This window comes from Rhinolophus ferrumequinum, chromosome 6 (genome assembly GCF_004115265.2).
Source record: "Rhinolophus ferrumequinum isolate MPI-CBG mRhiFer1 chromosome 6, mRhiFer1_v1.p, whole genome shotgun sequence".
NCBI lineage: Eukaryota > Metazoa > Chordata > Mammalia > Chiroptera > Rhinolophidae > Rhinolophus > Rhinolophus ferrumequinum.
This window is the reverse complement of record NC_046289.1, coordinates 84227067-84252300: the sequence shown is the minus strand read 5'-3', so window position 1 is coordinate 84252300 and position 25234 is coordinate 84227067. Positions and strand designations below refer to the sequence as shown.

General features: G+C 35.9%; 1 protein-coding gene across 2 annotated transcripts; it reads left to right on the top strand.

Annotated features, from left to right (window-relative positions):
- Positions 1-4371: 4371 nt before the first annotated feature.
- MBIP (MAP3K12 binding inhibitory protein 1) lies at positions 4372-24778 on the top strand. Of its 2 annotated transcripts, none has more exons than XM_033109442.1 (9): positions 4372-4569; positions 8220-8339; positions 10082-10306; positions 10397-10493; positions 12926-12991; positions 13232-13384; positions 17198-17295; positions 23181-23219; positions 24197-24778. In XM_033109442.1, the coding sequence occupies exons 1-9, from the start codon at positions 4441-4443 to the stop codon at positions 24299-24301; spliced, it is 1032 nt and encodes a 343-aa protein (XP_032965333.1). In that variant the 5' UTR covers positions 4372-4440; the 3' UTR covers positions 24302-24778. The 2 variants fall into 2 exon arrangements, with proteins under 2 accessions (XP_032965333.1, XP_032965332.1); XM_033109441.1 differs by having other exon boundaries at positions 24194-24778.
- Positions 24779-25234: the final 456 nt, after the last annotated feature.

Genomic DNA, 25234 nt, shown 5'->3' with positions numbered 1-25234 from the left:
CTTTAGGGATTCCAATTACATGTATGTTAGACTGCGTGGTGTTGTCCTGTAGTGCTCGTATACGCTATCTGCAGTTTTAAACACCTGTTAACCAGCCTCATCATGTCCCCCTTAAAGACACCAATCCCAACTGAACAGCACCCCGTTTTTTGAGGGACTCCACGGAGATGTTCCTCAAAGGTCCTAAATTTTAATAACTCCAAACTCTTCCCTTTGTTCCCCCAGCCCTAGAGGGGTTAGCCGCTTCCTGAATTTGCTATTTCTGTGATATATTAGTGTTCCTTGCTATTTTTTCAGTTAACAACTTATCCTAATTAACAATTTGTACTAAAATTTTCTCTGTTAAAATAACAGGTATGGTTTCTGTCTCCTGAATAAACCTTGACGGATTTGGAAATTGGTACAGAGTCCCAGTAAACATCCTCAAAGATGGAATTTTGAGATTGGTTTAGCTGTGTCCTTGGACTTGACTGTAGTGCTGAGCGCCTTGCTAATAGAAAGTGGAACGTTGTGCATGACATGGCAATACCATTAGTCAATATTACTCCAACTTACTTAATCATGGAAATTTTTGTTGAAAGAAGCATCTTATAGGACTAGTATTCAGCACAACAAACTTTGGAAATGCTGGCTTAACCATAGTTCTCTATTGAATGTATCCTCCCTAAACACATCAATCACATTGCCGCTCATGTTTTATTTAAGCTGAGAATCTGTACTCATCATCTGAGCCTCAAGCCATATTTTACATCAAATGTTTAGAGCTTTTTCCTAATACTGAACACAAATACCTCCTCAAAGGAACTAATTAGTTCTATTACTTTATACATGTCTCTAATATGTCACATTATATCATAGTTGTTTGTTTACATACATGTCTAGCCCACTAGAATTGGAGCTCTTAGAGATAGAGACCTTGTCTGCTTCATCTTTGTACCTCCAATGCTGATCAGTGTCTGGCATATAGTAAGTATAATTAATTTGCATGCATATCATTCATGAGAATGGTTATGGAGGCTGGCTATATTCATTCATGAAGAAAAATTTGCGCACTTTGAATTTGTTATTCCAGAAGAATATAAATAGACATGCTTCATTATTTGAAATGAATTTGTTTATAGCATTCTTACTATGTGTTACAACTACCCCCTCAAGAGTAGAAACTTCTTTCTTTCTTTCTTTCTTTCTTTTTCTTTCTTTCTTCCTTCCTTTCTTTCTTTCTTTTTTTTTTTTCCATTTTACAAATCTGTTCATCTTAGATAGGCAAATAAGTTCAGCTCAACAAGCACATACTGAGCAATTACTCTGCCAGGAACTCTGAGAAGCCTTAAGTACACAAATATGATACACATAAATGCTCACAGTTCAATGGGGAGACAGATTCCCAGTCAAATAATTTCAGTATCAGTGTGATAAGTACAATAATGGAAGTATATATGAGTTGTAGGAGTCATTTAGTAAAGAAGATATGATCATGATGAGAAGGAATATGAGGCAAGACTTCCCAGGGATTTTTGAGCTGGAGTTTGAAGGAGGAACAGGAGTTCCCAAGCAGACAAAAGGCAGGGGCATAAATAACAACATAGAGGCAAAAAATAGTAAAGCTTTGAAGAAATAAAAACAATTCCAGGAGCATTAAGCACCAGATGGTTTGTGGAAAAAAATAAGGCTGGGAATTTAGGTAAAGGCCAGTCATGAGAAGAGCCTTAGTTGCCATAGTAAGGAACTTGGACTTATCCAATGGGCAATAGGGAGCCAGAAAAGGCAAATTTTCTGCATTAGGAAAAATTTGTATTACCATACATTAAACAAACATCTTTTGAGCACATATAATATCTCAGACATCTTTCTGGGCACTGGATTATTTAATAGAGTTGTGCCTTTAAACCTCTTCATAAAGGACATTTTTATTGATAAGGTACATAGCCTAGATTTCAATGACCGTTTCTATCCTCCCAATTGATTCTTAGCATAAACTTGCAAGACAGTATTTTTAATTCTGTTGCTAATGCCAAGACCAACACTTTGAATCATTTCTGCCAAGCAGCAGATTTTTGAGCAGCCCATTTTATAAACTGTAATTAGCCTTCTATAAAGGGCAAATTATTTCTTTTATTCTCTTTCTAAACTCCATAGCTTTCATCATATATTATTGTACATTATTATCTACATATTTCTATGTAAAGTTAGTCCAAGGAAATCCACATCTTTCCATCTTACAAACTCTTGTTTAAAATAAACAGAAGAAATTTAAAAATGTTTTCCAAAATGAAGGGAATGGGCATCAGGAAGGAGTAAGGAAGGTCCTTGGAAAGAAGAAATATGCACAAAAGAATTAAAATCCAAGTATTACCTATACTAAGTATTATTAATACTAAGATATAAGTGGATCTGGATAGCATAGCAAAACAATTATTTTGTGCATCTGTTAGCAAGATATGTCCTAAGGTATCAGAAAACCTAAGAGAGCTAGTAAGGGTGTTTTGCTTAGTATAAAACTGGATGTAATTAAGCATGTGTAGTATGATTTGGTTGGTTATTTTTTTGCCTCAAAAAAAATTCCAAATAAATTAATGGTAATTGCGTCTTCGCTTTTTTTTTTTTCATACTACTTCGGCTTATGAAAGGTGTCGCATTCTACTTTTGGATATCGGGGTAAACCTGTGTAGAAATCAAATGGCCATCAATTAATTCTATATTAATTAGAGGAAGTAAAACTTGAAATTTCAAACTCAGTGATGGCAAAGAAAGGAATGAGCAGTACCTTATTTATTAAAGATAGTATTCTTGTAATTTACAAAACATGTTCTCAAATGGATTTCAAACCAGTGTGCTGAATATTGGGGGGGGGGAACCACACAAAACTTTACACCTAGATGAAAACAAATGATCTGAAACTGATTGCTAATTTGTTATAAAACAAAAACTTCTTGTTAACCCATGTCAATTATTCTCCCCTAACTAAAGAGAAGCAAAGGCAAAGAAAATATACTAACTGTGCAAGGAATCATGACTTTAGGTTCGATTTGGGGATGGGTGGCTTGAATGATATAAGGTTGCTCAATTTGGGATTAGATAGTATTGTGAAATCTTTTTCTGGATGTCTCTAGACATAGGCTGGATTATAAACTGTCTATCTCCCTACAAACAAGGGAACAGACAAGATTTCTCAAGATCCTGTCAAGCCCAGGGATCTTTAGAAATGAAAGCCTAATTAAGAGGCTCCCTAGAGACAGGTCAAGGGAGTTCTTTTATCCCTACTGCCCTTATCCCAGTTCCTCTATGCCTTATTCCTCCCCTTTCATTCACCATACTCTAAAACTGAAGACTACACATTGTGCAAGTTTCCACCTTTGCTTCCTCTACTGTAAATTCATTAGACTATTAGAATTAAGAAATGTAAATGCCTCGTCCCTTATCTCTAAACTGTTCATGTTTAACTGTTTTTGAATACAGCTGAACACTAGAATTTCTTTTAAAACTTGTTTTTTTTTTTTTCAATTGGACAACTAAAGTAAAAAAATATGTTAGACTCTGATTATGGGATACAAAGTCCTTCAAATATCTTTTAATAAAGCTACCCAATAAAAAATACTTTGTCAAATTTCAATTCGGATTTGTCTTCCTTCTAATATCAAAGATTGTATTGCATGCAATTATTTGGGTTGAAATCCTGTTGGAATTATCTTGCCAGTGTTTCACTTCTTTGAAAGTTTTAGGGTGAACATCTCTACCGTAACAGCCAGAGAATAGCAACTGATGCACGTTTTAAAACTTTACATAATCATTGCGCAGATTTAAACTATCATTCCCTTGATAGTGAATGAGGCATAATAGAGCATTGTTTTTACATCCTCCTCTCACTCGCATGAAAAAGTAGTGACGTTAATTTGTGTAAGTTTTAAAAAATCTTGTAGTGATGAAAACGTTCTCTCAAAATACGCCAATTCTGTGTGAAAGTTTTTCAATGTTTAGAAATACGTGTGGGGCACCACTGCATCCCTGACCAGCGATCTTTCCCCCGACCACTCCACAGTGCCATGTTAAAATTTCAATTTATAATTTGGGACTAAAATTCTTCCATTTAACTGTAAGTTTCCTCTTACCAACACTCATAAGCAACATGTAAGAGTCAAGAAAGACTTCACGATGCACTCAACGGACCACGATTCCAATCACCATCCCCAAAGAGTGTGTCCATCCTTGCCTTGGCAGGTGGGCAATTAATTACCCGCTCCCAGTCCGCGGCATAAAGCTATAGCTGCATCTGATTGGTGCATGTACTTGTCAGTCACATAGAAAGGGTGGGACCTCAAAGTTCCGCTCTAAACTCGACGCAGTATTTTTACATCATCGCGGAGCGACCAAAGCAGAAGAGGGAGGGGGTGGGGTTTTGAGCTCAGCTCGGTGGCGGTGGTGGGGGCGGCCTGCGAAGGTGTCATGGCTGCTGCCACTGAGCTTAGTCGCCCGAGCATCGGTGATAGGAGCCTGGAACAGAGCTGCAGCCCCAACCTCTCCCAAGAGGTGCTTTGTGAAATCTTTCGCTCCCTGCATACCCTGGCTGGACAAGTGAGTGATGGCCTGTGGGAGTGGGGGTATGGGAACCATCCGGCCCTTCCCCCCTTCTTTTCTCTAGCGGAGGCGGGGGCAGTGGAGGCCTAGCTGAGACCCCGGCCCCAGTAGCTGAGGCCCGAGTAGCTGAGGCCGGGGGAGGAGCCCGCGCTCAGCCGCCTGCGTTCGGAGTGAGGATGGCCGCACGGATTTAGTTCAGGACCGGTTGCAGACTAGATTTCCTTGCAAATCTTCTCCCCAGGAGTAAGTGAGGATAGTGTAAGTCAAAATCTGGCTCCTAGAGGAGGAGGCTTGGAGAGAATGAATGCGGAAAAGCTTCTTTGAGGGTTTGGGAGACGCCTGGCGCCTAGGATCCCGTTTCCTCCAGTTCAGTCATTATCGAAATTCATAGGTTAGTACGGCCTGAGATTTCTGGAAAAGCTCTCTCCGCCTCTTTTGGGTAATTTGCTCTTATGAGTCACTTGATTTTGTTTATTTCTTTTTTCCTTTTGGCCGTTGTGTGCATCTTCTACCCTTCAAACGGGGAGGAAAATAAAATTAATCTAAAATACTTCTAGCAAAAAGTTTGATGAGTTATTCATGGTGGATACTGTTGACCTCAGAACTCTTGTTTAACTATTAACTAGTTTAACTGGCTGATAAGTCGCTTTTGCAGAAATGTGATAAAATTGAGTTTAAGTACTGCGTACACTATTCCAATCAAGTTACTGTTTCCTTTCATGATGTAAAATGCAAAAGAAATTTTAAATGAGAAACAACTTGAAAATAAATTTGCTTTTAAAAAGGAAATATTTTCTCCTATCTCAAACGAAATATTTTCTAGCTATAAATAGTTTGTTATGGGGCTGGTACTAGTGCATATAGAAGGTACAGCAGGCATTTGTGTCTAAGATAATGTTTACTTCCTTTATGAAAATAGAGTGTTTGTCTGATTTGTGAAAATTATTTTTAAAAGCCTTGGGTGGATGGGGAATCAATTTTTTAAAAATCCTGTTATTTTTATCATGACTTAACAAAGAGCATTACTCAAACTTTAGTGTAATGAGATGATTACCAATAGAATCAGCTAAAAGTTGTAACTCAGTTGTTTGCCATGGACCTAAAAAAAAATTATTTTTAAAGACTTGAGGACATTAATATTTCAGTCTTAAGACCCGAAACTATAAATGGTTTAAAAGTTAGAGAATGTTTTGTGGCATGGACATTGGAACTTACAGTCTAATGTCGAGATGAAAAAGTTTATGCTCACCTCTAATTTACAGGGGTTTTTGTTTTTTTTTAGTGATGAGATTTTTTTTTTAAATAATGTTAAGAAATAATTTAAACATTGCTTTTGAAATATTTTGCATACTAAATTTTTAAAAGTCATTTAAATTTTTTAAACATTCGAATTTTCTATATGTAGAAGTAAGGATGTGATTAAAATTTACTTATGTCAACTGTCAAAAGTGTTCAGAGTAAATATTTGGCAAGTTTACTTGACACAGTGAAGGGACCATCTATAAGGTATAAAAAAGAGTGTCTCATCAATTAAATGCTAACCATTTTGATAATATTCTTTATATCTTGATATGTATTGTTTAAAGATAAGAATGGAAACCAGAGGATGTCAGTTTCCTTTTGCAACAAGTTTTTAAAAATGTATGTTCTAATAGACCTAAGTTTATTCTGTATAGTAAGTATCATTGTAACAGACATAAAATTGAATGTTAAAAAGTATTTTCTATCCCGATTTCAAATGTACTGATGCTAACCTTTTTGCTTGCCTCTGGATGGATGGCCCATTTTACCAAGCTAAAGAATTATTTATTTTTAGCTTGGATTTTCATATTAATTTAATAAAGTTTTTACTGAAAGTGCATATTTAAATGGTACATGTTATTGGCAGACAAATACATTTTTGAGTGAGTGATTTACAATTACAAGTTCTATAGGGTAGAAATGCATAGAATTCGTATTACTAGTAGGGAATTTGTTGAATGAATAGTTGGATGTATTGGGATAGTTTTAAAGTTAATTTGTGACATTATTGTATGGTTTTCTTAAAAGACCAAGTATCTTTACTCGCACTTGAAAGCTTACATGATTCTCCTGAGTTGAATTGAGATTATGATCCAAACACAGATTTATTTTCCGTAAAGTACTGTTTTCTCCAGAAAATTTGATGCTTTGCTTTGCTTTGCTTTTGGATTTGCCTGTTTTATTCCCAAACCATATTCATAAATTTGTGTAATCCACTATAGATCTCTTTGAGGATTGTAAAAGTACAATAATAGTTTACTTCCATACATAACATAAATTGTCTTTCAAAGGCTTTATAGTCATTAAATAACATAAATTAAGATTAATGTGGCAATCTTAATGTAAAACCATAGTTACTATAAACTAATCTTTGCCAGTGCAGCCTACACAAAACTCCGTTTTTCTTTCACTCGTCTAATATGGACTTTAAATGTTTCTGGTCTCATGTTCAAAGAGTGGTAAATTTCTGTCATATAGTATTTATTCAGTTTAGTGCCATTTTTTTGGTAACTTGGGATCTTTTTGGTTCTTTGTACAGTTATTCATCTTTTTCTTTTAATATAATCACAACTCATAAGATCTGTATTTGAACTAATGTAACACTTTGTACAAAACATGACTAATTTTTAATAAATGATTTCTAAAAAAATAATATGTTTGTTAACTTGATCATACTATGCAGTATTTATCCTTATAGTATGTCATAAACACATGTCCCTAGAAAAGTTTATGGTGGTTCACTTTTATTCACTCGAAAGACTAGAGATAGAGGGATTCCTTCTAAAATTTTCATTGATTTTGACATTTTATATTCAGGTTCTTGATAGTTTATATGATTTTATTAAAATAGGTCACATATAGCTAACTTCTGAGAAATTTTCATATAATGAGCCCTCACACTTTACTAGAAAATACTATTTAGCAAAAGATCTGGCTATTTCATTCAGTCTCTGGCCTTTTATTTCACTATTGTGGAAAAATACTTGTTTGTTTTCCAATTTCAGATTTCCACAGCTAAATAATAGTTTAATAAACATGTTGCCACTTACCCCTAGACTTTATCATATATATGGTAATATTGATTTTTAAATTATTTTTAATTGACTAAAGTTGAAAACAATAAAATGTGATTCAGAACACATCAAAGTAATGATCTATTTCAGTTATATATCAATGTACATGTTAACAAAAAGAAATGTGTATATCACAACTTACATAAATGTGCCTGCCCCCTCTGTTTAATGCTCTGAGCTAAAAGTAGGATTCTGAATAGGGCAAGCCTATCTTGGCCTCCATGAAAGGTTTTTAGATATTGAAGTATCAGAAAATCCTCACCTTTTCATCTTTTGTGGGTGGTTTCATCTCTAAGATGGTCCCATTACACAGATCCAAGAATAGAATTAGAATGAGATGTCATTCTATTATTTTTTAATGAAAATCGCACCTTTCTTGGCCTTTTAAAATGGTAGCTAGGTAAACCATTTTAATATATCATTAAAAACGTGGTAAGTTTGAGCTAAATAGGCATGTTATTCTGTAGAAATATTTTTTTTTTTTGGTGACAATCCGATATATACGGCTTAATCGTGTAATTTTTGTGATGTTGCTGGTTTGCCCCTTTGAAGCTTAACCTCAGAGACGATGTGGTGAAAATTACAATCGATTGGAACAAGCTCCAGAGCTTCTCGGCATTCCAGCCTGCTTTGCTCTTTAGTGCACTTGAGCAACACGTTTTATATTTACAGGTAAATTCTTGTTAAAAATGTTAACTTGGTACTGAGAATAGTTATTAATTATAGTTGAAATTATAAGCTGGAGTATTTGTCAGTTCTATCTTAACACTATTAATAGTATTAATAGTATTAATAAAAGATTACTTCAGCCAGATTGGATCCAAATCTGTCAATTTGCATAGAGATCAGGACAGTTATGGGAATACAGGCCGATGAGAGTATGAAGATTGAATGAATGCAATTCTGTTCAATTCTCGACTTGCACTGAAAATTCAATACAGTTGCATCTATGGTGGGTTATAATTAAGCAATAAGACACGGCAGGTGTGTGTCATGCTATGATAATGATTCCATGCCTTGGGTGAGTTTGGAGGCTCATGGAGTGCTTTCAGTGGTTCAAGAAGTGGCATTATCCCAGCATGACACATCCTGGAGTGTCTATTGCAATTAAACAGTTTCAGCATAGTTTTTAAAAAGAAAGTAATTTCTGTGACATTAATGTCTCATCTTAGTAAGTAGCCAGTCACTATTTTATCTTTGTCTTAACAGTTTGAATAACTCATACTTTATATTAGAAGTTAACATTGAATTTTTATTCATAGTATTGCTATTTTTTAAGTATATCAGTTCAATAACTGAGCAGTATGACCTTCTTGTTTCCAATTGTCATGTCTAATTTGTTAGTTTGCAGTTTATCTCTAATTGAAATATAAAATATGACGTGTCAAAAAAGTAACTGGAAGAACTGTTTGGATTGGTCACTTTACTCCTATTAAGATGTAAGGTTTTTCAGAAGAGTGTTTGGTATAGCAAGCGATGGAAGCAAAATAGTAGGTATGAAAAATAATTGAAACATTGACAAGTGTTGGTGTGTTTTGACGAATGGAGTAGATACTAATTTTTAGCCCTCTGGTTCAGTGACTTTGGGAAATTTTAACGGTGTTTCATGTTAAAAGTGTACTTATCCCTAGTTTTAAAGGGCAGAAGTGGTGAGCTATGGAACTCAACTGAGGCCTAATTGTGATGGGGAAATGAGTGATACAATTCATATTATACCGCAGGGTTTCTTCCCCTCTAGTATAGTGATAGGCATCTCTCTCTTTTCAGCTATGGATCTTGATAGGTTTTTTTTTTCCTTATTCATTTTCTTTTTAAAATTTGGATTTCATAACCCAAGAAGATATCCTGCCATGTCAGGAAAAGCCTGAGTGTTCATTCAGCGTAACACCTATATATTTCATGTCTATGCTCTCTCATTCACTTTGGCCAACTGCAGTTTCAAGTGGAGATTCTCCGGTGATATAGTGATAATGCAGGGCTTTGCTGAGTGAGAGCACTGGCTCTCATGTTAAGGAGGAAAAATACTAAGCCTTAGTGTTCTGAGGAGGCATTTGAATGACATGTTAATTAAGTGGCATTGGTGCCAGAGGCTAAGGCTTTGATTTGGCACAAAATAAAAGATGAGTGACAGAATGACTCCCTCAAAGAAAATTTAAAATTTCCTCAGGTTTTCTTTCTCTTGCCTTTTTCTTTAAAAAAAAACACAGATTTATAACAAAAGATAATGGTCACAGTAGCAGAGAACAGCAAACACGTGTGGGCCGATCTATGCGTCCTGATATGCCAACTTTTTATATTTAGCTAATTGATATAAAATGTTGCATTTACTTAGCAGAAATTTATATAAATATGTTAAATGTGTAATCAATTTTGATCAGTTTGAACCCCAGCAGATGGAATTGTGTTCTTCTTAGCCTTTTTTAGCAAAACTTCAGCCTCTGATTAAAGAGGAGAATACAGCTGTTGTTGAAGACATAGGAAAAACAGAAACAGGGAACAAGAATGAAGTAAATGCCAAATTTCCAGTTGGAGACCTACAAGAGGAAGAAAAGCACAAAGATTGTGATTTAGGAGATGTGAAAAAGACACAGATCCATTTTGATCCAGAAGTAGTTCAAATAAAGGCTGGAAAAGCAGAAGTAAGAAGTTTTTTTTGGGGGGTGGGAGGGTTATTATTTTCAAAATATGTTTGAATTGTTTAAACATGCACTTAAACTTATTGTTTGTAGATTGACAGACGAATATCTGCATTTATTGAAAGAAAGCAAGCTGAAATCAATGAAAACAACGTCAGGGAATTTTGCAATGTTATTGATTGTAATCAAGGTAACTACTGAAGAAGTTAATTTCATAGGATTTTAATAAGAGTTTTTACAGTTGCTCTGAGCTTTCATTTGTTTTTAAAAATTAATAACATTAAGAACACAATTTATTTCACAGACTTATTTAGAAACTAAGGCAGCAGAATTTCCTGTTTAATAATAGACTGTATTGCAAAATGGTTTTCATTTTGGTTACACAGATATCAAATAAATGTTAACATAAAAGACTAATGTTTACCACAGGTGAAAAGATTGTTTTAAAGTTCTTTTAGGGAATGAAGTGTGGGGGTAAGGTTGTACGGTCTCACTAATAAAAAGGAACTAAACTATATTAATTCCATGCCTGTAAATGTACTTATAAAATTATGGTGTTAATACATAAAGTGAACTTAGTAAAGTTAGTACTCCTCAAGAGGGAGCAGTTTTCTCTCTACTTCTGAGCTGTTTGAAATGTTTTATGTCATGATAAAACCAATTTGTCACGAAGGCTATGGTGCTTATGGTTTTCCCTTTCTCTCAGAGTGCATACATTTGCTGTTTTTCACTAGATTCTTCTTTCCTCCCCACTTGATGCCATAGTATATTTACAGATCTGCAGATATGCTGCAGAATACGAACTATCACAAAGCACTGTTACCAATCACTCGGGCATTACAGTAATAATCAGACCAAGTAGTTTTATAAAAATTATGGAGAAGAGTTCCTAGTTAGCATGAACTAATATCTCGTGGCTAATTTTAATGAATATAAAATTGTCAGATGAACTTATAATTGACTCATCACATTGGTCCACTGATTCTTTTAATAAAGAAATAATACAGGCTCAAGTTGGGTGCTAGTCATCCTCTTTTACCATTAACATTATATATGCATAGCTCTACATTTGGTATATTTTCCTATCAGCTTCTCAAAACAGGTGCAACAGTGGCAAATCTCAGGTACTACAATCCAGCTGCACGCAGCCCATGAGAAAGGGTTTGTTGAGGGAGCAAGCACATGTGTCACTAATGTTATTCCTCTGCTCTCCCTGCTAACTCTATTATTATAAACCACCAGGGGATAGAAATTGACAAGAATTCAAATGCTCAGCAGGATTCCTTGGCCCCATTCAACTCCTTGGCGACTCAAAACAGTGCTAGCAAGAATTGCTGTAGAGAGTGACTAGCACTCATACATTCAGTGTCTTCATACCATGCTGAATGGGTCAGTTAATCTATATATTTGGAATAGAGCTCCAAAATGGATGATAGCTTCTTTTTTTAACCCTTAGCCCCATCAAATGGTATAAAGGGAATGGAGAAGTGATGGCCCTTTAAACGTATTTTGAGGTGTCTCAAAACAAAAAGAAAATGACTGTCTAGTATCTATATAAAAGATAAGTGAATTTGGCATTTTATTCACACAGTTTGATTTATCAGCAGAACTATTAAGGAAACTTAGGCTAAAAAAATGCAAATGTATTATTGTAATGTGTTAGTGTGTTCCTTTAAATGCTTCTCAATTTGATTTAAATATAAACAGTGGATTTTTAAAAAGTCAAATTCTATCAAGAAAAAGAATTTTCTTTTCAGTGTCTCTTTTACTATCCATTTTTTATTATAGGGAATTTTTCAGGAAATGTACTGCAATGCATGGTTTTACTTAATGTCATTTAAAATATTAATTTATAATATTTGAAATGTTATGTTAACATCTTTCCAATATTCCCCTTTCATTTTTAATTTATTTGTTGATACCTAATTTGTAAGAAACTATGCTTTTCAGCTTAAAAAAAATGGGAACAAATTTTCACAAGGTATCTTTCCTAAAATTGCATTTTTCGAAAGGGACAGTCTAAAAAGAAATAGATGCTCTTGTGATTAGGAATTTTTTTAAATGAGCATTGGAAATCTAGGTAAAGTGGAAAAGTATGTGTCATACTTGAGGTTTCAAGGTCTTGTGTGTAGAGTTCTGAAATAAATAGGTTTTAAATGTATAATCCTTTGTATTAGATGTTCATTAATTTGATCAGTAATATAAAAAATGCTGTATTTTTTTAAAAAGATGTTTCAGTAAAAATAATGAGTTCTATTTCTATGATGAAATAGTGAATAATGTCTCTGACTTAGAATTAAAATATTCTCTATACTATATAAATTTTTTCTCCAAAGGCCCAGACGGTTTTTAACAATATTGGTATTCTTTAAAAACTATATTAAATTTTGCCACTGAATGTTGACTTTTCTATGTATAAATCTGAAAATTAGATATTATTAATTTTAGAGGGTAAAGATCACTAAATTTTATTCTATATGTGATGCTAATTTAATTACTATTACTTAAAATTATATTCGCATTATGAGTAACATGTTAACTAATATGAATTATTGGAAGTTTATCAAAATCTCATACATTTGAAGTTAAGAATATACTTATACTCATCTAAATTCTCCTTAGAAAATAGTTGTGCAAGAACTGATGCCGTTTTTACCCCTTACCCCGGATTTAAAAGTCATGTAAAAGGTAAGTATCCACTGCATAATATCTTTATCACTGACAGTTTATTCTAAATTGTAAACAAAATGGAATAGAAATCATTTTCCTATCTAAATTTTGTTTATTTTAAAACAAAACGTCTCACCTTTCTTCATATTTGTGTTTGTAGTTAGACGGTCTTTATGAAAAATATATAAAGCACTGTTAGGGACAGAGAATTTCTGGTTTTAGAAAAAGTTTGATAGGCTCAAAAGTCTCTTAACTTAGTTTCTAGAGTTGTGAATACATATGGACCGCAGACTAGACCTGAAGGAATTCCAGGGTCTGCTCATAAAGCTAACAGCATGCTCCGAGATTGTGGTAATCAGGCCGTAGAAGAACGACTACAAAATATCGAGGCTCACTTGCGACTGCAGACAGGTAAGCTTGGCAGTGCCCCGTAATGTACCTTTGCAAGTGGTTAAAGAAATTCCCATTCATACCGTCGCCCAGTTGTCCTTGAGCACCTGTCATATACAAAACATTGTCCTGGTTGGTACAAAAGTGAAAAAATGTAGTCCCTGCTCTCAAGGAATTTATAGTTCATGTGTTTATGCTCTTCTTCCTTTTACACTTCTCACCAATTTGAGAGTGTTAGTTGAATGGGAACAGGTTCCAAATAGATCCTGACTCTCTCAGTTTATTTAAGTCAGAGCTGAAAACTAATATAGCCTTTTTCCTGCCATCAGTTTCATAATGTAACCATGACCATCTCTCATTCTTATCACCCACTGTGCCAGGTAACAGGTATTGATACATGGGATCATAGTCCTCAAGGATCTTGCAGTAAGGATAAGCTTATGTATAAATAAATGCCATAGGGGACGTGAACTAGCATTTACTGAATAACACTAAGTGTCAGTCACTCTGAAAGTATTATGCCTATGTCAGCTCCCTTAGTATTTAATAGTGCCCTTGTGAGGTGTTGGTGTTGTTATTGTTATAGAAAGAAACTGAAGTTCCGATAGCTGAAGCAGCATGCCCAAGGTAGTAAGTGACAACCAGAAATACACCTAAATCTTAACTGCATTGCAAAACCTGAGTTTCCTTCCCCATTTAGCCACCAGATCCTGTTGATTCTGTCTTCAAACTGTCTCTTAAATCTATCCACTTCTGTCTACCCGCAAGCTCCTACTCTAGTTTAAGTCACTGTTAACTGCCTTAGACTGATGCAAGGATGTTAACTGGTCACTTTGGCACTGGACTTCCTCCTTGAGACCAGTTCTCTCTCCTGCAGCTAAGTTGCTGTTTCTAAAGCTCATATTTGAGCTTGCTACTCCCCAGCTGAAAATTCATCAGTGGTTTTCTGTTGTCCTTATATGCATACGAAACTTAGTACTTATTCATGTCACAAATAGGTATTAAGTTCCTACTATAAGCCAGGTACTGTTCTAGGCACTGAGAATATCTGTGAACAAAAATTCTACTACATAAATTATATGCCACACCAGGAGAGAAGGGCTGTGGATAAAAGCAGCTTGATCAAAAGAGGGGAACCGATATTGGGATGGGAAAGGTTGTAATATTAAATAGCATGATCGTCATCTGTAGTTTCAGCCACATCTCCGGGCTTCCCACGCTTCCCACTCATTTTGCTGTCCTAGGGCCTTTTCCCAGGCTTTTTCTCCTGCCCATGCTTTCCTCCTGATCTCACACTGGTGTGGATTTCCCTTTTATATAGTCTCATGGCACCTGGTGCTTCCTGCTCTCCTCTAAGTTTGTTTAATATCTGTCTCCCCTGCTAGATAGCAAGGTCTAGGAGAGCAAACTGCCGTGTTCATTACTGTGTACCTAGTGCAGTACCTGGCACAAAACAGGCAGTCTCGTGTTCACTGAAGGAACGTTTGCTCATTTTCTTTTCAGACATGTGCAAAATACAGTTGGGGACACAAAGTTAGTGTTCAGCACGCTCAGGGGAGGTCAAGGGATGCCCTGGTGAATTGGAGCCCTTGAAGGGTTAGTGGGAATTTTTCAGTAGGCAGGAGCAAAGCATTCCAAAAAAAGGGAACAACATCTGCAAAAAGCACAGAGTCACAAAATAAATATAGTTCAGGGAATTTCTGAGTCCATTCTAGCTGGAGTATTTGTTGGATGGAGGTAGAAGAAAATAAGAGAAGGAGTAAATCTTTCAGAGGAGTAAGAGATTAGCATTAAAATTAATTCCCTTCCCAGAACTAGATGAATTTAAAATACAGCTGTATGAAAGGATCGACTGGTTTATTAACTCTAGTACTGTGTTTCCCCGAAAATAAGGCCTCGCCGGACCATCAGCTCTAATGCGTCTTTTGGAGCAAAAAATAATATAAGACCGGGTCTTATATAATGTGAGATAAGGATTTCATTCTAATTATAAGACCCGGTCTTATTTTACTATAATATAAGACCCGTTCTTAAATTAATTTTTGCTCCAAAAGATGCATTAGAGCTGATGGTCCAGCTAGGTCTTATTTTGGGGGAAACATGGTAGTATCAAGTAGTTAACTTTGAAAAATATCTGTTCAATGCCTGCTGTGTGCCAACACTGTTTTAGACACATGGGATACTGAGGAGATGTGGTCCTAGTCCCTGGCTTCAAGGACTTTATGATCCATTTGGGGGAAGACGGATTAATTGTTGATGGAATGTTAAAGACGCTGTAGAGGAAGGGCACGGTGGGGGCACAGGGAGCCTCCACGGGAAGGGATTCAGGCCATGCTTTATTGACCCAGTGAAACTTGAATTTGCTGTTGAAAAGTACAGTAGTGAAGCAGAGGACATTCTAGGTCAAGGGAGAGCAAGAGCAAAGTCAAATGAATAACACTCATTTTACCTTATTCAAGAGCAAGAACAACCAGGATCCTAAGATAACACCATTCTAAACTATACCTAGTCTTTATATTTAGCAGGTTAATACTTTTTATATGAAAATTTGCCATAGTCTTTAATTGCATAAATGATTGTCTAATCATGTGTTCATTAAGTCAGTAAATACCGAGCACCTGTGTAGTCGACGAAGCGCTGCTTCCCAGGCTTGTGCAGTACACAGGCTGCACAGCCAGACCCAGTGAATGAAACAGATTGTGCCCTTGGGAGCTTACAGGCAATAAATAAAATATACAGGATGTCGGGTGGTAAAAATACTGTGGAGAAAAATGCTTTGGAGCAAAATAAGAGCAAGAGGATGGAGAGTACCGGGTATCTGAAGGTGGTAGCACTGGTGTTTTTTAAAGGGTGGTTAGAAAAGGCCTTAAAGATAAGGTAACTTTTGAGCCGAGAACTGAAGTTGGTGAGAGCAGGCCTTGTGAATGTGGAGCTAGAGGGAGTCAGCAGTTGTAAAACTGACGGTATTTGGCCTTGTTGAGTAACAGAGGAAAGGAACGAGTGGCTGGAATGATGTGAGTGTGGGAAGAATGTCCAAATTGTGTAGGACCTTGGAGACAATGAGAAAGGCTTTGGGTTTGAGTCTGAGTCAGCTGTGAAGGTATTGGAAGGTTGTGAACAGAGAAGTGATGCCATCTGCCTTACATTTTAAAAGGATCACTGGCTGCTGTGTTGGGCATAGACTATGGGAGCAAGGCAGAAACGAGATGAGTTTGGAAGTTGAGATAATCCAGGGAGAGATGGTGATGGTCTGGGCCAGAATGAGCGCATTGGAGGTGCTGAGAAAGGGAAGGATTGGGGATATGATCATAACCTTGACATTTGAGTAACCTTAATGTCCCATCCCCTGCTCTAGAAAGTTTGTTAGCTAAGAAACATGGTCAAGTTCCTCTTTAATGTCCTAGGTTAAAGGAGAAAACATAGCATATAGGGAGAAATATAAATTGAAAATGATATGACATACTGTAACCACTGAATTGAACCGTCTGTTGTAACTGTATTTTTCTCCTCCTAAGTAACTGTTAAAGTCTGTCCAAATACAAATTATTCTATGCAGGAACTATTCAATATCTTGTGAAGTGAATTTAACTTAAAACTCCTAACAATATAGGAAGCGTAAATGGGGCTTGGGGAGAGATGTATAATAATATGTCCCATAGTGTATAATATGAAAATGTGAGGTAAGGATTTCATTCTAATGTACTCTTATTCATGTAATTTTTTAAGTTTAAATATTTCCCGCTCCTTTGCATAAGTATCTTTGCATTGGTATTTTAAGAATAAAAATTGTAAGAATTATTCAGTAGTATCTCAAAATGTTTTTAATTCGTTTAGGTGGTCCAGTGCCAAGAGACATTTATCAGAGGATTAAAAAACTGGAGGATAAAATCCTTGAATTGGAAGGCATCTCTCCTGAGTATTTTCAATCTGTAGTAAGTATAAGTATCTTTTAAAAATAAGTAAATGTTATTTTAAGATTCTTCATCATATAACAATTTACTCTTTAATCTGCTATATGCGAAACAATAAGTCAGATGAATGAACATATGTAGGGGCTTACCTAGTTCTTTAAAAATTGTAATTCTGAATATTGTACTATAGACTTATAATTTTTTAAAAAGTGATCCTTTTATTTTACGTTACCCAGATTCTCAAACTTAAGCCATTTTCATGGCATAATAAGTCAGTCTGGATAGTGGTCCATCCTGCCACTGACCTTGCTGTCCTGTGAAATAGGCTTCTTCTGGGACCTTGCTGTCAGTTTTCCCTCTGTCTCTCTAATCCGTTTGCTCACTCCTCATACATACATACTTTCCCTCAGTCTGTACACTTTTACATTTCTCCCCTATACAAACAAACAAACAAACAAACACCTCAGTCTGCCACCCTGCCTTTTCCTTTACCTCTTTACCTTAACCATCAGACTATTGGAAAGACTAGTCTATATTTATCTAATTACCCAACTCTAGCATTTATTTATTCACTCAATCATTCATTCTTATCTCTTTTCCCAGGAGAATAAGAAACAATATCGTGCTGATATGTATCTTCTTTGAAACATCAGCATGTTTTGGACAGGTGACCCTGAGTTCATTGTGTTATTTTCCTCAGTCTTCTGGGGTGATTATACATAACACCTGCCTTTTCTGAGGTCTGTTTTCTTGGTTGTTGTTGTTTTTTTTTTTTTTTTTAAGCAGTGCCATCTAAGAAACTAAAATAATGTAAAAGTGAACAAAAATTTTAAGTTCACTAAATTTTTAGTGAAATTTTTTCTAAAACTATTTCTGAAAAATTATATAAAATAGCTCATATTAGCATGGATCATTATAAGTCAGTGGTGAAAATAAAATTATTTTAGGTATAGCAGCAGTCTTTCTAACATCTTAAATTGGTATCAAAGTGTGAGATACAGAAAAGAAGTATTTCCAGATGAAGGCAGGTCACATAATAAAAGTGAGCAGTGAATCCTAAAGATCAGAAATTTAAAGGAAGAGTTTTAGTGATTTACTTCCCTCAGATGTAAAATGGGGTTTACTAAGGTACTAAGGGCTAACGCAAGGATTAAATGAGAGAACACCAGTCAAGCAAAGCGCCTAGCACCCACCCAGCCCATGGTAAAAGCTCAGTAAATGTCAGCAATCATTTCGTTTCAGAAACCATCTATGAAGTAGCTGTATAAATGTGGAAAAGTCACACAGTTCCTCTAGCTTTCATTTGTCTTAATTTGAGAAATTTGTTGGTTGAACTACAATTACAAAGGTCTTTCCACTTCTATGATTCATGTTTGAGTGTATCTTCCTAGAAAACTTCATAAAGGTGTTATGCCTTTTCACAATCTACCATAAGTTTTCCCCATTCAAGCTGCCTTCATTAAGTAATCCCTAGTCAGGTTATTTTTCTAATTCAGTTTCATACCTTGTTAATACAATTCTTGTTCACAATAGAACTGATCTTACAGGAGAGTGTGTCATAGTGTTAGATGTCTCCAGTGAGACTTTGCCCCATCATTTGTCTCTTCTCTCTGATTCTGATTTATAGAAGCTTAACGTATATCTGTTATTAAACTTGGTTAACAAACGAACAAGCCCTTCAATCATAATCTTGTTTGGGGGGATCTATTGTACACAGGATAGAATGTTTAGGATGTTAGGTTAAAGAGGTAGAAGTAATCAGATTATAGAGGACCTTAAATGCTATCCCCAGGACTTTAAAGTATCTAAAGTTTAAATGCTGTTGAAAGCATTTGAGCAATGAAGTGACTTGTGCAAGTGATATTTAGAAGATTTATCAGTACTGTCATGGGAAATGGATGAAAAGGGAGAGACTAAGAATAATGAAACTGTGTGATACTAGCTTAGATGTGAAGTGAGATCCTGAACTAAGGACATGTGCGTGAGACTGGAAAAGATAAATGCAAGAGACAGTAGGAAAGAAATTTGACATATTGATAATCGATTGTATGTGGAACGAGAGATGCAGAGCAAGAGTGAGTCCAGTTTCTGGTTGGAAAAATGATAACTATCATTGATAGAAATAAGAAAATGTGGAGGGAGAGAGATTTGGGGGGAAATCTGAATTTGAAGTCAAATACGGATAGAAATACGAGGTAAGCTTTTCAAGATGGACAATTGGGAGAGTGTGTGTAGAGGTGATAGTTAAAACAGAGTGGGTAAAAACACTGAGACTGTCAATAGGCCTGAGATCTGAAACTTGCTGACTACCTAACTGCAGGGGTAGGAAGCATTACAAATGTAAACAGGATGGGCCTGCATGTGTCAGGTTGCCATTCCTGTGATAAATCAAGTGCTTTTAAAAAATATTCTCAAATCTATTAAACATATGTTTGACTAGAAGCATCACTTGTGGAGTAGTATTGGAAATGACATATCCAAATTAATAGTGAGCTACAAGGAAGCGCAAAACACTGAAAAGGTTTAGACATTCAGATTGACTCTACCTCAAGGCCTGTGAATATATATGGCACAGGCCCAGAGAGAAAAATTTCATACCCACGCTTCTTCTATAATAGAATGAATGTGCCATCTTTAGGAGCCCGACTCCTCGCTTGGAATCGAACCAGCTCTAGGATTGTCCTCGCACGTGAGAGGAATTGAACACACTCTTGCAAAAGACATAGCACATTATTCATGACTCTCAGCACTCTTGTGCTGGGAGCACACACATGGCGATTGCATACTTTTACGTATCTGTCAACAGTGAACAGAAAAGACTACATATGTAGCACAGTCGAGCTTCCAAAGTTTAGAAAATAAGGAATAGTTGAGCCCATTACATTTCTTAAGGATTGAACTTTCATTAGAAATGGTTCTGTATTCTGAAAAGATTTTAGTTGAAATGTGTTTAATCCAGAGTCACATAATGGATTCTAAACACAGAAACCTCTTACAGTTGGATAGAGATTGATTATTGTGGGTAACACTGAAACACAGAACATGAAAAGGAAAACATAATAGGAAAAAAAGATGTAAACTGTATTTTGTTCATGAAACAAAACCAGATTATGTAAAGTTCTTTTCATTTATGAAACAGACATAAGACTAAAAATAGTTAATGTATGTAAAGCAGGAATTACAAGAAAGATTCGTATTTGTTGCACTAATAGTTCTAAAGATCTTTACCTTGCATATTCAACATGGAAAGCTTGAGTAGTAATGTTTTTAAAATTTTAAGGGCACCGCTTAACAGGCCATTTAAAAGATACAGTCCTTATGTGTACTTCCAAAGAATTACTGATTTTAAATTATGACCCTTGAAAACAGTAAGTATAACGTTTCACAAGTGTATTTCCACAGCACTTTGTTCATTTTATAGCAGTTATCATTTATAATATGTTTACACATCTAGTTTTCACACCGTATTTTTTGATCCTCTGAAGGGCAGGAACTGTCTCGTTCATGTTTGAACACATAGAATGTAGTATTGCGAATGAAGGGACAGGACTTGGCTGATAGTTAATTATTGGACTTTTGAAGGCATATTAACTTTGTTCCAAACACAGACTAGGGGGAGTCTTAACTGGTCTGTAATGGCAACTAGTTTTAAAGGGAAGTATCGGGAGAGGAGAGTACTGAAGGCTAAATCAGCTGCATGCCACAGCCATGCACAATTGGCCGAAAACGTGAGGTGAGCAGCTGGATGCAGCTGGAAAATTAAATTGCAAACACATTCTGGAGGGCTTGGGAGGTCACAGTAACCAGTTTGCAATTCCAGTGTGCTTGGAGCACAATTAAGTTATTGAGAAAGAAACCTGTAATTTAGGTTCCTATCTGGTGGCGTTATGAAGTGTGAGTTGGAGAGAGAATGGAGTCAAGAAAAGTAGTTTAGGAAATACATCATTGTCCATACCAGGTAGAAATGAAGGTGTGAATCAGGCCAGTGGGAGTAGAAGAGAAGAAGCTTTTAAGACACTGCACCTGTAAAATCAGTAGCCCTTTCCAGCAGGAGGCCACTTACCGCTGAATTTCCTTAGAGCATGGGTTTTCTGGATGTGTGTGTTTAATCATCTTTTCATCAGGACATGAGTATTATAAATGCACCTGCTAAGGTAAAATAATAGGAGAGAAGACACAATTTTAAAATTATCTCTGTCCATCTGTACACTGTGCTCTCAAATATTTTCTCTCTGGTACTAAAACTTGTTAAAATTTCCATGTTTTATACTGAGATTTCCTTATGCCTAAAAAAAAATAAATTTTAAAGCTAGTCCAATGTATCCACAATAGATGTGTAAGTGTTCTACTTGTGGAGTATTCTGCTCAGATCTAAAATAAGCCCACAAAGACCACGTTTTACTGTTTCTAAGTCGTTGAACCCCTGCTGTCCTTATTCTTCTCATTCTGATACTTCTCACTTTCGTTTCATGATACAATAAAATCTGATTGCTCAATGACATGGAAGCCATCAATATATTGTAGATTAAACTATTTGGAAAGGAAGGGGAAGCATATTTTCATTTGGTGTTTGAAAAGCCACCTCTTGGGGAAGGTAAGAGACTGAGCAGTGACCAAATTAAACGTTAAGCCCTTACCTGTCCTGGGGCCCCATCACAGGTATCCAGCTCAGTGTGGCAAAGGAAGGAGTCTGTTTATTTATATAAGCAGTTTTCCCCCCATATTTAATAATTTCAACATTTGGATGATTTCCTGCTACTGATAAGAGGCATACCTCAATATTCTTTGAAATAGCTTTGACATAAAGGAAAAGGGGAATTTTCACTTTCTCTTCTAAATCTCAGTCATCAGAAATGTTCATGAGAAAATTTTGACTCCTATGTTGACAGTTTCTTTGTCAAATGTACTAAATTCACTCATTTGCCTTTTGAAAGCTTGTGGTTCTGTGAAACCAAGAACAAAATCTAGAAAGAATTCACTGGGTCAAGGTTTAAAAGGTTCAGCAGCGTGTCAGTGAGAATGTTGTCAGCTTCACGTAGTGGGAATTTAAACTCAACGTGGCTTAAATAGTATGGAATTATCTTATAAAAGAGGACGTTCAGTGGTAGTGCAGCCGTCAAGGTTAATTGATTCATCGGCTAAATCATGATTGTCAAGGAATCTGGCTCTTTCCCCTCTCGGCTCTGCTTGGTGTTGGCTTTTTCCTCAGGTAGATGGCAGGACGACGGTAGTACTTTCAGGTGTCCTATCCAGATACAGCAGAGTCCAGAGGAACTGCCTCCTTGGAGGGTTTTCTCTTAGGAGTGGGGAAGTGTTTTCAGCAGCTCCGCCCCTAACTTCAGCATACCTCGCCTTACTCATTGACCAGAACGGGGTCCATGCCCTTTCCAGTCACTGATAAGACCAGTGGGGTGGGCGCTGCATTCCCGAGGGACACAGTGGGGCAGTACATAGGTGTTCGCACAACCAGTGTCCAGTGTAGTCAGGCAACGGTGTGTATGTCTGTGTTTTCACCCCTTCGCCTGCTGTTCCAAATGCTGTTTTCATTTGTTCTGTATCCTGGGATGGAAAGAGTATAAAAAAAGAAACTAAGAAAACCCCCAGAGCACCTCTTTCCAAAAACACTCAGCCTCTTTAGAAGCTGAGACTTACTGGGCAAATGTGTATAGCGAGGGACCAGCATGTTGCTGTGATGTTACTACATTGTTAATCTCGTCGGTGGAGGGTAACTTCCAAAATACTAGAAGGTGCACGTTGGTTTCCGACAGTGCTCGGTGAGTTTGTAGGCTTTGTTTCTGCCAGGGTTCTTTATATTGTATTCAGTATTCTATAAAGGAAAACTGTTTAGATTTGCTAAGCATTGAATACTTAACTTTTTTTTTTTTTTTTTTTTACTTTTAATCTAGAATTTTTCTGGAAAGAGAAGAAAAGTTCAACCGCCTCAAGTAAGTTACTGTATTTTCATTTTAGCTTCTGAAATAATTTGATCAGTTTTATATCTTAATAAAAGTTTCTCCTGTGGTAGTCTTTTAAGTCATACCCTCGGATTTAAGACTAAAAAAAGGGCAGCATAAATGAAATGTACTTGAATTAGAGAAATAATTTTATATCAGGGGCCTGGGATGACTCAGATGGACCTAATAAATATAAAAGTCTGTATTCAAAGTTAATAATAGAAGGATATATCAGTTGCAACATGCTGAAAAATAATAAATGCCTAAGTAATTTAAATCTCACCCCCTCCCCCTTTTGCAGACACCACTAATTAGCAGTGTCAAAGTCAGAACCGACTGTTTGGCAAAGGCTGACTTCAGCCCACTCTTATCCCCGGTCCTACTACCTTAGTTAGTTGGATCATAATTAATAAGGTTTTGCTAGCCTTCAGTGGTGGTAATATAAACTCCAAGTTGGGAAGAACTTTAAAAATATTTTGGTTTGTCTGTTTTTTTAAGAGTAGCATGATACTTATTTTTTTATTGTAAATTTTTGAGAGTATCCATTCTTTCCAGGAAAGGTAGTTGGTTGCAGTTGATACAACAAAGGAGAATTTCCAGGTATTTTAAGCACTTAAGCCAATCCTAAAGTTTAATTTTTTTTAAACTATAAATTATGAGAATAGTCAGTTTTTTAAAAAATTTTTTACAATCCTTTCAAAGTATAAAAGTTCCAGGAAGAGCTTAGTCATTAGGAAAGAGAAAGAAAGACATATTTAAACCTTGCTATTTTATACCTTTAAATTTGTGATATAGTCAACGTACATAGTTCAGTTTTTAAATTATTTGCATGAGGAAAAAAGATACCATGCTTTCGGATATTTTAAATATTTATAGTTCATTGAGCACTTTATCTATATTAAGATACTTGAGAATCTTATTCGGCAATTTGCTTATTGTTTGCTTATTGTTCTTATTGTTTACAGCAGAACTATTCACTAGCTGAACTTGATGAGAAAATCAGTGCTCTCAAGCAAGCCCTGCTCCGAAAATCAAGAGAAGCAGAATCCATGTCAACTCACCACCTCCCATGAAAAACTCCTCTCCTCCTTGTCATTTTCCTTTTTATATATACATGTGTGTAACTTAGGCTGCAGTTAATTACATGGATATATATTTATCAACGTAGACTTCCCTCTGAGGTCAAGGTTTATTTTCACGTGAGTCCAGCTTGCAGCAAGTAATCTTCAGATATTCATTCCAGTGAATTTTGAAATAGTTAATGCATTGAAAATAGCATTGTCATAATTTATTTCCTTCTGTTTTAAAGGAGGTGTTTTGGAAATTAAAAAACTTGAAAGTACGTCTGTGTGTGTATGTGTGTACCACAGAAGGAAGATTTGTTTTGAGTAGTGATATTTAAAAGGACTTTATATTTGTAACAACGATGTTAACCTGTTTATTAGTTTAAATCAGTCCTTTGTACATTATAGGCATTCAACAAAAATTTATTGATTGAAATGAATGCATACACTTTTTTCAAATGTCAATTTTAATGTAAATAAACAGATTCCACCTTTATAACCTTATTGACTATGTGACCTTGAGCAAGTTATTTATGAATCTCTCTTTGCCTTAATTTCCTTATCTGTAAAATGGGAATGATAATAATAGAACCTACGGTTGTCATGAAGAATAGGGGAGATCACAGCTTTTGGAAGTGGCCCAGTGAAAGTGCTCAGTAAATGTTAGCTATTACTGTATAAAGTCCAGTCTCTCTTTGGAAAGTATAGTTAAGATGTTACAAGCCAATTACAGCCCCTCTCCCTTGAGAGCCTCACCATTTTACAATGCCCAGTTATGTTAGGCAGTACATACATTTCCAGAGTTGCAATTTAAACATTTAAAAGATACAGCTATAGTCAAGGAGCAGATGTTTAGGTCCAGAATTGTTTGGTTGCGAGAATCAAGTCAACCTAAAGTAGTTTGTAAAAGAGGAGTTGTTAAAAAGAATCAGAAATCGAATT

What these genes read in the sequence shown, in the direction of transcription:
- MBIP (XM_033109441.1), top strand. Translation starts at nt 4,441, where the DNA reads ATGGCTGCTGCCACTGAGCTTAGTCGCCCGAGCATCGGTGATAGGAGC. An exon ending in TAAAGGCTGGAAAAGCAGAA is followed by an intron (nt 10,307 to 10,396) that starts GTAAGAAGTTTT and finishes TATTGTTTGTAG; the next exon opens with ATTGACAGACGAATATCTGC. An exon ending in TGTTATTGATTGTAATCAAG is followed by an intron (nt 10,494 to 12,925) that starts GTAACTACTGAA and finishes AATTCTCCTTAG; the next exon opens with AAAATAGTTGTGCAAGAACT.